The 10,945-nt window shown below is 46.0% G+C and overlaps 1 protein-coding gene across 2 annotated transcripts; it reads left to right on the top strand.

Annotated features, from left to right (window-relative positions):
* Positions 1-217: 217 nt before the first annotated feature.
* On the top strand, positions 218-10,398 carry Nagk (N-acetylglucosamine kinase). Of its 2 annotated transcripts, none has more exons than XM_090336733.1 (10): positions 218-288; positions 2,106-2,190; positions 2,343-2,441; positions 3,364-3,505; positions 4,756-4,866; positions 5,749-5,861; positions 7,957-8,044; positions 8,859-8,956; positions 9,297-9,375; positions 10,105-10,398. In XM_090336733.1, the coding sequence occupies exons 1-10, from the start codon at positions 260-262 to the stop codon at positions 10,293-10,295; spliced, it is 1,035 nt and encodes a 344-aa protein (XP_090192859.1). In that variant the 5' UTR covers positions 218-259; the 3' UTR covers positions 10,296-10,398. The 2 variants fall into 2 exon arrangements, with proteins under 2 accessions (XP_090192859.1, XP_090192860.1); XM_090336734.1 differs by lacking the exon at positions 218-288 and adding an exon at positions 384-525.
* The last annotated feature ends 547 nt before the right edge of the window (positions 10,399-10,945 follow it).

Here is a 10,945-nt window from a genome sequence, read left to right as displayed (position 1 = left end):
GTGTTGGTGTCCCCCTACAGAAGCAAAGGACAAGACGGGGGGAGGGGCAGGCAGAGGGACCGCTGCGGGACACCAGGCCCAGGCCTGCCTGCGGGTGCGGTCCTCGAAGCCACGCCTCGCGCACGCGCGGCCTGGAGCCAACCACACTTGGCGGGCGCTTACGTGACGCGGGGCGGTGCCGGGGAGGTTAGAGGGAGGGAAGCTGCGGGAGGTGGGGAGGGAGGCTCACGGCGGGACCGACGGCGGCGGTAGCGGCAGTATGGCTGCGCTCTACGGGGGTGTCGAGGGGTGAGTGTGGCCGGACGGCAGGCGCCTGGGACCAGCGGCGTAGGCCCCTGTCGGCCGGAGGGCAGGGCGGCGGATCCTGGTCAGGCCGGGAAGTGAGGTGGCCTTGCACCTCAAGGTCCGCTCAGTGTGGGCTGCTGGGCCTTATAGAGGAGAGGTGTGTGCACGCTCAGGGGCGCCCTGGCGCGAGCGACCGAAGGCGCCACTCGGAGAGAACGCAGTGTCTTGCCCACCCTTCAGGTGGGGGGTCCTTTGTGTTTCTTGGCGGAACCACGCCCCTTTCCCCTGCACGAACTACCTTCCCACTCTGCGGTGGGGGAAGCGGCTCCTTTCCTCCTACCCAGTCCCAGGGAGAGTTGCAGAACAGGTGTCAGATATGAAGTTGCACGGCGGAGAATGGAAAAGAAGCTAGAACAAAGATTTTTTTTTTTTTTTTGCTAGAGGATATATAGATGCCAAAGCTGCGGGCTTCAGTTATCACAGCTGGCAAGTGAGGACAGGGGTGAACAAGATGATTGATTGATTACCCAGCCTTCTGACAATGACAGAACATTGTGGATTTGGTTGTGTCAAATCAGGACAAAATAGAAAGGGTACTGTTTATTTAAACCTGAGATTGGATTCACTTCCCTGGCAGCCACATCTTCCTGACTTTCCTGTGGAGTGTTAAGGTGGATTTTCTCTGGCCTGTGTCCATGATACTTTTTTTTTTAATTTGCATTCAGCTTTGTTGTATTCATCTATACGACATACCTATTAAAAGACTTGTCAAGAGATTGTTTTGGATGTTGAATCTGCCACCCATTGAAACTCATGCCATCTTCTATTAGTAGGTCATCTTTGTTCTCGTAAGATACTCTTAACAGTACTGGTCGGTAGGAAACATACAGCTCACCATCACAGATCTCACTCTAAACTCTCAGGTCTCCCCTATATATCTATTAAAATATTTAGTGGCTTAAACATGTATCTGTTTTCTCTGCCATTTGTTGAACATTTCTCACAAACCTATCTTAAAGACCTTAGCAGCTAAAAGAAAGCCGGTTATTGTGGGAGGAGCAGAGGTGGATATTCCATTTTCTTTAGCTATATTGCCCAAATATTGCCTGATCCAGGCTCTGCTGTGTTTTGAGCCAGTGAACCTCAATCTAGTAAGAAACAAAATGATCAAACGTGTGTGTGTGTGTGTGTGTGTGTGTGTGTGTGTGTGTCACATGCATGTCACGATTGGGGCTTACATGTAGGACTTTGTACTCTTCCTGGGCATTTTAGTTCATTCATTAGTGCTCTACCACTTGAGCCTCCATTTCCAGCTAGTGCTGGTTAACTGGAGATAAGAGTCTCAGATTTGTCTGCCGAGGCTAGTTTCTAACCACAATCCTGGGATCTACGCCTTCTGTGTAACTAAGATTACAGGGGTGAGCCAACTAGTGCCCAGCTTGAACACACTTGGTAAAGAGGAATTTTACATAGCAACAATGCATTGTAAGGGTTTAACTGACATGGGTCACGTATCGGAGTAGTTTTCAAGGTTTGGGTCACAGTTAATTAGCTTCTCCAAAGGTAGGTAGGACATCCTAAGCGAGACTTACATTTCAGTTTCAAGAGCAAAGCTAACAACTAGACCATAAAGGTGGGTTTGGGAATGGTTACTGGGTTGCACTGTTACACTGGCCTCTGTGTGTGTGTGTGTGTGTGTGTGTGTGTGTGTGTGTGTGTGTGTGTGTGTGTGTATGTGTATACACATCAAGTACTACAGAAGCTGAGCTCTTATCTGCAGGTTTGTCTGGGCAGAACTAAGCACTCTCTGTATTCTGTAGGGGAGGCACACGTTCCAAGGTCCTTTTACTGTCGGAAGATGGGCGCATCCTGTCAGAAGCCGATGGACAGTGCACAAACCACTGGGTAAAAAAGTTACGCGGAGGGTCCTAGAGGGCTTTGTTGTGATTTTATTTCTTTAACTCCAGTTGAGGAGGTGGCTGGGATTCAGAGAGCAATCAGTAGGGGCTATACAGGTCTTCCAGCATTCATAACTTCTCCTTCCCTGTTGGAGCCAGCTCATCGGGACAGACGCATGTGTGGAGAGAATCAACGAGATGGTGAACAGGGCCAAACAGAAAGCAGGAGTGGATCCTATGGTTCCCCTTCGAAGCCTGGTGAGTCTAGGGTAATACCCAGGAGTTAAGTCAGAGGCACTGAGATAGGTGGTAAGTTTGAACTGCAAGAGTTGATGTCTGTAAAAGGGTAAGTCTTCCAGGTTACCCATTCTCAAGACTTTACTTCCCACTTGTCTTGGAGAGCCACTGACACTAGTCTGAATCCCAGCTTTGCTATTCAACAACAGTGTGATCTTTAAGAGGTTACTTACCTTAAAAGGTCACTCAGTTTCCTCATTTGGAAAATGCAGATATCACCTTAAAAAGTAAAATGAGGGCCGGGAGTATGGCCTAGTGGTTAAAGTGCTTGCCTAGCATGCACGAAGGCCCGGGTTCAATTCCCTGGTACCACATACATAGAAAAAAGCCGGAAGTGGTGCTGAGGCTCAAGTGGTAGAGCTCTAACCTTGAGAAAGTCCAAGGACAATGCTCAGGCCCTGAGCTCAAGCCCAGGCAGGACTGGCAAAAAAAAAAAAAAAGTAAAATGACCTGACACATTCCAAAATGGTTAGCACAGTTTGATCCATAGGCAAATGTTAGCTGTTGTTATTTCCAGTTCATGTCTTTCTCCCATGTTGCTATAGCATTGCCTTCTCTGTGGACATAGAAGTGAGATGTTCTTTAGGCACAGCCAAACCTCTGTATTTCAAACTACCTTTCTCCTTTGACTTTTCTAAAAGCACTGCTAGCTTCCTCACTGCATTGTGGTGTTTATAAATCTTCTCTTTCCTTTGTCCATCTCTAGTCCAGACTGTTCTTGTACATAGTCTTCTGAGATACTGTTGAATAGGACAGAGGGACTGGGGCTGGGTGAATAGGGTATATCTAGATGGAGAAGACAGGAGGCAGGCAATCAGGATGGAAGCGGGTTGAGAAGGGAGATGGGTTTGGGGTTCTACTCACTTGCTCCTCTGTGGCCTAGGGCTTATCCCTAAGTGGTGGGGAACAGGAAGAAGCAGTTAGGATCCTGATGGACGAGCTGAGGCACCGATTTCCCTACCTAAGTGAAAGCTACATAATCACCACAGATGCCGCCGGCTCCATCGCCACAGCTACACCAGATGGTGAGAACGTGGGGTCAGAGGTGAGGTTGAGAACTGGTTTTCTTGGGAAAGTCCCAAGATAATAGCTTGAAATACATGTTTACAAATACCTGAAGGCAGGCTCTGTCATAGTCCACCCAAGTCTGCTTTCATAAGCAAAAGATGAGGGGATAGAAGGAGGAAAAGAAGTGAGGAGTGGGTAAAAGATAAGATTTCACTGTAAGGAGGGAACTCTTAGTGTCATGAGAAGCAAGCTGGGAGAAGCCAGGAGTACAGAAGAGAACACGCAAGAGCTCTGATAGTGTGAAGAAAGTTGCATCATGGGATTGGTGTTTGAATCTCAGCTCTAAGGATTGGAGAGTAAAAAAAACAAAGGTTAAAAAAAAAAAAAGCAAAGTTGGGCCTGGAGTTTAGCCTAGTGGTAGAGTGCTTGCCTAGCATGCACGAGGACCCGGGTTCAATTCCTCAGTACCACATACACAGAAAAAAGCCAGAAGTGGTGCTGTGGCTCAAGCGGTAGAGCTCTAGCCTTGAGAAAGTCCAAGGACAGTGCTCAGGCCCTGAGTTCATGGCCCAGGACTGGCAAAAAAAAAAAAAAAAAAAAAAAAAAAAAAAAGCAAAGGTAAAGAAAAAAAAAACCAATCTGAATTCCAGCTTCTGCTATAATAGCTTACTATCTTGGAGAAGCTAAGGAACTCCTAAGTTTCAGTTTCCTCATCTATAAGTGGGACAATTATATTCATAAGGTAACTTTCAGGACTGATGATCACTGTAAGAACAGGATTTAGCACAATCTAGCACATGGTAGGCACTCAGTAAAGCAAAGAGAGTCACCTGAAAGCTGACTAGGTAAGGAACTACATTCTCTTATGGTCCTCTTGGAGTTTGAGGTCAAGGTGCTGCCCTTTGGAAGCTAGCTTGGCTTGATTTTCTCATGTTTGTGGCTTTTTTTTTTCCTCAAAGGTAGTATTCTACCAGTTGAGCCACAGTTCCACTTCCAGCTTTTTTGGTGGTTTATTGGATATAAGAGTCTAACAGAGTTCCTGCCTGGCCTGGCTTTCAACTACAGTCCTCAGATCTCAGCCCCCTGAGTAGCTAGGAATTATTGGCACGAGCCATTGATACCTCGCTGCTCCTCTTTGAGATTGGCTGGTAATCTCTTTTCCTTTTTTTGGTTGTAGAGGTTCTTTTTGTCCGTTGTTTTCTCAGTTGGAAGCTATTGCTCTTTGTAGGGTTGTGGCCTCACTGAGCCTCCTGTGCTCTTTCTTCAGGTGGGATTGTGCTCATCTCTGGGACAGGCTCCAACTGCAGGCTCATCAACCCTGATGGCTCTGAGAGTGGCTGTGGTGGCTGGGGCCACATGATGGGAGATGAGGGCTCAGGTGAGTTCACACAGGTCTTGACTCAGGGGCCTGGACTTCTTCCTGTCCTGAAGTTCTCCATATCTTATGACTACCTATTGACTCTTGGGGCTCCCTGGGGAGAGAGACCAAACTTGGCCATTCCAAGTGTGGGATCACTTACCTTGTTTTGCAGGAGAGTCTTGCCCCAAGAATTCAGATGTATGCTTCAGCATGAATCCTGGCTATGCTGCCAGTATTGACTTTGGGACACCTTAGGGAAGAACTGAATCTGAAAGTAAATGCTAAAATGCCAGGAAATGCCATAAAAGGCTCCTGGTAGGAACCTCTCTCACCTTTATTATGTGTAACTCATTTCCATAGAGGCCTTTTTATCCCAGCTTGTGCTATGGTTACTGGTGTTTGGACAATTGACCTGCCTGTATTTGGGTAGGAGATTATGTGATAGTGGCTTACTTGTTCTGTTTTTCCTCTCTAGTCTTCTTTACCTGCGTCAGTCAGATACAATCTAATTGAATCGTGAAACTTAATTTGCTATAAAAATCTAAGCAGATCCTGTTTTAGTCTGTATTTTTTTTTTTTTTTTTTGGTGAGTCGTGGTGCTTGAAGTCTGGGCCTGGGCTCTGTTGCTGAGCTCTTCAGCTCAAGGCTACTGTCCTACTCCTTGAGCCACAGCACCACTTCCAGTTTTCTAGTGGTTAATTGGAGATAAGAGTCTCATGGACTTCAGTGCCAGGGCTGGCTGTGAACCATGATCCTCAGATCTTAGCCTCCTGAGTAGCTGAGACTATAGGTTTGAGCCATTGCATCAAGCTTTAGTCTGTATTTTTGTTGTTTTTTTTTTTCCTAGTGAGTAAACTCCCTGTGAGAGATTTCTCTGTTATCTCCCTCTGCTCTTTGCAGCCTATTGGATTGCACACCAAGCTGTGAAAATAGTGTTTGACTCCATTGACAACCTAGAGGCGGCGCCTCATGATATTGGCTACGTCAAGCAGGCTATGTTCAACTATTTTCAGGTACTCACCTACTCCCAGTGAACACCTGCACCTTGAGAACCCAGTGACTGTAGGACAGTACCTGTGTGGGCCAAGGGTGGGTCAGAGATTCAGAGATGCAGGATAGAGAGGTTGTAGGTAACAACAGGGTTCAGATGTGAAATGTGCAAAGTGTATTCCTGAAAGGGATCGTGAGGAAGATGTGGTTTGATGACAGCTGGCTAGCCAGACTTCTTCTTGGGCAGCTAAAACCTACTAGGAGGGCAAAGCAGAAGTTCTGGGCTAAGATAAAATATTCATGGGGAGGTCAGGAGGCAGACAGAATTGAGTCTGAACACATGCTTTGGATTCTGGCCTTATATAGGTTAGGAAAGCCCATTAAGAGGTGGACAGGCTCATGCCTGTAATCCTAGCTGTTCAGGAAGCTGAGATCTGGGGATTGAAATTGGAAGCCATTCTGGGCAGGAAAGTTTGTGAAATTCTTTATCTCTAATTAAACTCCAAAAAGCCAGAAGTGGCTTTTTTGTGGCTCAAGTGGTACAGCACACAAAAGCTCAGGGACAGTGCCTAGGTCCTGAGTTCAAGTCCCAGGACTGTTGGGGGGGAAAAAAAAGAAGTGTGCAAGGAGACATCAGGAAAGGACAGCCTGTACACAGTTGTTGATTATGCAGTGCCCATTTGTCGTGCTTTTAAGTGGAGCCTGCTATCATTTGATAGCTGTCTCTGCTGGATAGCCAGTTCTTTGTCCAGTCGCTTAGTAAAAGTAGGACCAGGGCTAACATAGCAAATTGAAGGTGTTGGACGGGAGGGTCTTTCTTCTCAGGGTGAGGGTTGACGGTTAAAGAGGAACTTGAGCATTGGCTGTGAGTTTGGACTAGTGGTAGAGCGCTTGCCTAGCATGCATAAAGCCCTAGGTTTGATTCTTGGATACCACATACACAGAAAAACAAAAACAAAGCCAAAAGTGGTGCTGTGGCTCAAGACTAGCCTTGAGAAAGCCCAAGGGTAATGCAGTCCCCAGGACTGGTGCAAAAAAAAAAAAAAAAAAAAAAAAGAGAAACTCTGGCCTGGCCTGTACATAAGGAAGCAAGTGCAGTGAAGCTGTCCTGACCCAGCCAGTTGGGTCAGTACTTCATGTCTTCTGCATGCTCATTAGCTGCTCTTAACACCCTTTAGAACTTTGTGTAAGGTTTTGAAGGGTTAGTAAATTGCTGTGGATCTTGAATCTTCACATTTTATTTCCTCCTCCCTTCCACTTAAAATATATTCTGGAGTATCCCTAGTGCCTTGGGATGGGGGGCAGAGGGGAGCGAGTGGTGCAGAGACGTTATGGATGTGCAAATTTGTTAAAAGAAAGACCTCTGAATTTGGGTGACTCCTTCTTGGGTGCAGCACTTCCCAGAGCCTTTGATTTGCTAATGTGTGTTGCCACTCTCTAAGGAGAATTGCCTGGTGCTGTTTCCTTAGATTCCTTTAAAGAGCGCTCTCTCTTTTTTTGCAGTGGGCGAGGAGGGTTGTGGGGCTTGAACTGGGCCTGGGCACTGTCCCTGAGCTCTTCAGTTCAAGGCTACTGCCCTACTCTTGAGCCAAGCCCCACTTCCTATTTTCTAGAGGTTAATTGGAGATAAGTCTCAGGTCCTTTTGTGTTTGGGCTGGCTTTCAACCTTAATCCTCAGATCTCAGCCTCCTGAGTACCTAGGATTTCAGGCATGAGCCACCACGCCTGGCTCCTTTAAAGAACTCTTTTACAGGGAAATGGGGACCAAGACATGAGAAAGGTTATCAATGTATGTGAATTAATGCAACTTCTATCTGGTGAATAGAATGTAATCTTTCTATTAATTTCAATAAAAAATATATGAAAAAAAAGAAAAACTCTTTTACAGAGCATTTCAGGAATTACTGAACACCCTGGTGAACACAGATCTGGGTTTGGAAAAAAAAAAAAATCACAACTTTCCTCAAGTGAGAAATCTCAGATTTCTACACTTTATAGACCTAATGAAATACAAATTCCAAAAACGAATGTAGAGACTTTTGGAAGACCTACTAGGGTGAGAAAATAGGAGATTTTTGCTTCTGATGACTGTTTTGTGCTTCTTTCTCTGTCTCTCAGGTGCCAGATCGGCTAGGAATCCTCACTCATCTGTATAGAGACTTTGATAAAAGCAGTTTTGCTGGGTTTTGCCGGAAAATTGCAGAAGGTACTGGTGTTGGGGAAATTTCCTAAAACAGTTACTAAGTAGTTGGTAGAATGGAGGTAAGATGGGGCTTAGACACCACTTTCCCTCTCATCAGATGGCCTCTGTGTTCTGGTACCTCAGGTCCTTGACCCTTATTTATGGCAAGAACCTTGAGACTGAAGGACAAGGGCACTGTGCTCACAGAGGTTTATAATGCCTTCATTTCTCAGTGATAGCTCCCATGGCCTGTGTAAGCTGCATCCCTATTTTTAAGAAATTTGTAAATTTGTCCTTTGGACACATTTATAACTTTTTCTTTTTAAACTAATTATACCTAAAGAATGAGGGGATTAAGGAGAGCCCAACATATATTACTTTCTTCCCTGAAAGGGCCATACTCCCTTAATTTAGATACCTTAGCCTGAGGGCATTCTTAGATGCTGGGGTTGTGGCTTATTCACAACACCGAGTCAGAAAAGGACAGAGTAACAGCAGCTAGAGATAGGTAGGGCACCAGCAGCGCTGTTAGTAAGCTTCTTAGCCAGGTCCCTGAGTCTTTAGAATTGAGAGACTCATAGGAATGTAATATGAGCATTATTACAGTCCAATGCCAGTGCCAGTGCCCTCTAGTGGGGGCAGTGGGGTGAGCCACCTCTCACACCAGATACCTGGTGCATATCTAGGGAAGATGGAGAGGTGCTTACCCCTGTGTCATGTGGCATGCAGTCATCCTGGTCTAGGATGAGGTTGCTGCTTTACCCCCAGAGAGAGAATAACCTCAGACAGATCAGCCTTAGGCACTCTCTAGTCCCCTTCTTTCTTCCCCCTGTCCCAGGTGCACATCAGGGAGACCCTCTTTCCCGTTACATCTTCAAGAAGGCTGGGGAGATGCTGGGAAGACATGTTGTAGCAGTGTTGCCTGAGATTGACCCGGTGAGTTGTGGGGAGTGAAGGTGGGCAGCTGCTGGCTAAGTTTGGCCCTTTCCTTTGTTGATAGAACTGTCCATCAAACCTTGTGTAAATTGGATACTATTTTAGATGAACTTAGGGCATTAAAAAAAAAATCTGCCTCAAACAAAAAACTGACTCCTCTCTGTGAGTCAGCCTGTAGTGTGTATTTATATTTAGCAAATTGGTTTATTTTCCTTTTTCCTCCCTTTATGACTCTTTTCCTCCCTTCTGTTTCTTAGCTAGAGGAAGGGGACTGTTGGTGTTAGAAAACTATTCATTGGCTTGCTCAGCCCAGAGCCTCCATTTTCTGTCTTCTGCCCAGGTCTTATTCCAAGGGGAGATTGGCCTCCCCATCCTTTGTGTGGGCTCAGTGTGGAAGAGCTGGGAGCTGCTGAAGGAAGGTAAGCCTGGGTGTAGGGGAAGGAGGGGAATTGTAGGGGCAGAGGATGGGCTGGAGAGGACCCTGTGATATCTGCACCCCAAGGAGCACTGGGACTTACACTGAGGCTTGGATTGGCTTCTGATGCCCTAGGTTAAGGCATTCAGCCTTCACTGCCATAGAGCCCTTTATCTCTGTCCTATCCAACTTCCTTGAACTGTTTGAAGTTGTGGTTAGTACATACTATGCATATGCTCTACACAGAGCTATACTTCCAACCTCTTAAACTCTTGAAAAGATGTCACATTCTAAATAATTTATTAAATAATTACCTTTTAAAGATGAAGGTCAAATCTAACTTAGAATCTGCGGTGATGTGTCTAATCAATGTTATTCTGGCCAGAAGGAAATAAATTGGATTTCTAAGCCTGGCTGCATTGTCTCAAGCAGTTACATGGCTTCCATTAGACATTCTGAAGTAGCTCAAGGGCCATCACCTGAGTTTCCAATATCAAGAAGTTTCTAACACCACATGCTTTGGAGCTGAGAGGAAAACAGGTCCCCCAGGCTTCTGTCTCCAGGACCTACAGCTGTTACTGGGTCCCTATGTCCTGTTGCTTCTTGAGGACTGGAGACTTAATATGTGGGCTTCTTCAGAGAAGTGCCTTGGCATCTTTGTTCTGTCCTCCCCATTGGTCTCTATATAGACTTCTATCCTCTTCTCATCTTGACCTTGCTTTCTTTCTTCCAGGTTTCCTTTTGGCACTGACCCAAGGCCGAGAGATCCAGGCTCAGAATTCCTTCTCCAGCTTCACCCTGATGAAGCTGAGGCACTCCTCTGCTCTGGGGGGTGCCAGCCTAGGGGCCAGGCACATTGGGTATCTCCTCCCCATGGACTACAAGGTCAATGCTTTTGCCTTCTACTCCTATACCTTCTCCTAGGGAGCCGACCCTGGATCCCCCTGCCCCAAATTCAATGGACATTGGGTGTTGGAAGTGAGGGGTCTTTTCAACCACATATAGAAAATAAACGCACTTTACCTACTCCCACAAACCCAGTTGGATTGTGTTATCAGGCACCCTTGCTGTGTATATCTTTAGTGATCCTTGAGTAGGTACCCCAGAGTCTCAGGAATTGTTTTGTCCTGGATTTATCTCCAAGTGCTTAGTCTGTGATCTGGCCACTCTTGGCCAGGTCATTTATACAACCTAGTGCATCCTCACCATTTTACTCAATATGCTTTATGGCTGCCAGTTACCTTGTCACCTCAGTTCCCTATCAGAGTGGGGAATGATTGCTGACTTACCAGATAGTAGAACTCAGTGGTCTCCATTCAGAAGCTTAACATTAGGTGGGTATCACAATCTCCTGAGACTCCTACCTAGGCTGTAGAGGTTAGTACATTTCTGTCCTCTGAGATTTTATTGTTTGGCAGTACTAGGATTTGAACTTAGTGCCTTGTGCTTGCTAAATAAGCAGGTGATAACCCATTGAGCCACTCTACCAGTCCCTATTTAATTGGTTTCTTTTCAAGATACCTTGGAAATAGGGCTTTGTTTTATTCCCAGGCTTGCTATTTCTGCTTTCCTTC

Source organism: Megascapheus bottae, chromosome 7 (assembly GCF_031878675.1).
Source record: "Megascapheus bottae isolate mThoBot1 chromosome 7, mThoBot2.hap1, whole genome shotgun sequence".
In the NCBI taxonomy this organism is placed as follows: domain Eukaryota; kingdom Metazoa; phylum Chordata; class Mammalia; order Rodentia; family Geomyidae; genus Megascapheus; species Megascapheus bottae.
This window is presented reverse-complemented; position numbering and strand designations above follow the sequence as displayed.

Excerpts from the sequence above, each read along its gene's own strand:
- Nagk (XM_090336733.1), top strand. The coding sequence starts at position 260 with ATGGCTGCGCTCTACGGGGGTGTCGAGGG. Across the intron at positions 4,867-5,748 it reads GATGGGAGATGAGGGCTCAG|CCTATTGGATTGCACACCAA; the intron begins GTGAGTTCACAC and ends TGCTCTTTGCAG. Across the intron at positions 5,862-7,956 it reads CTATGTTCAACTATTTTCAG|GTGCCAGATCGGCTAGGAAT; the intron begins GTACTCACCTAC and ends TCTGTCTCTCAG.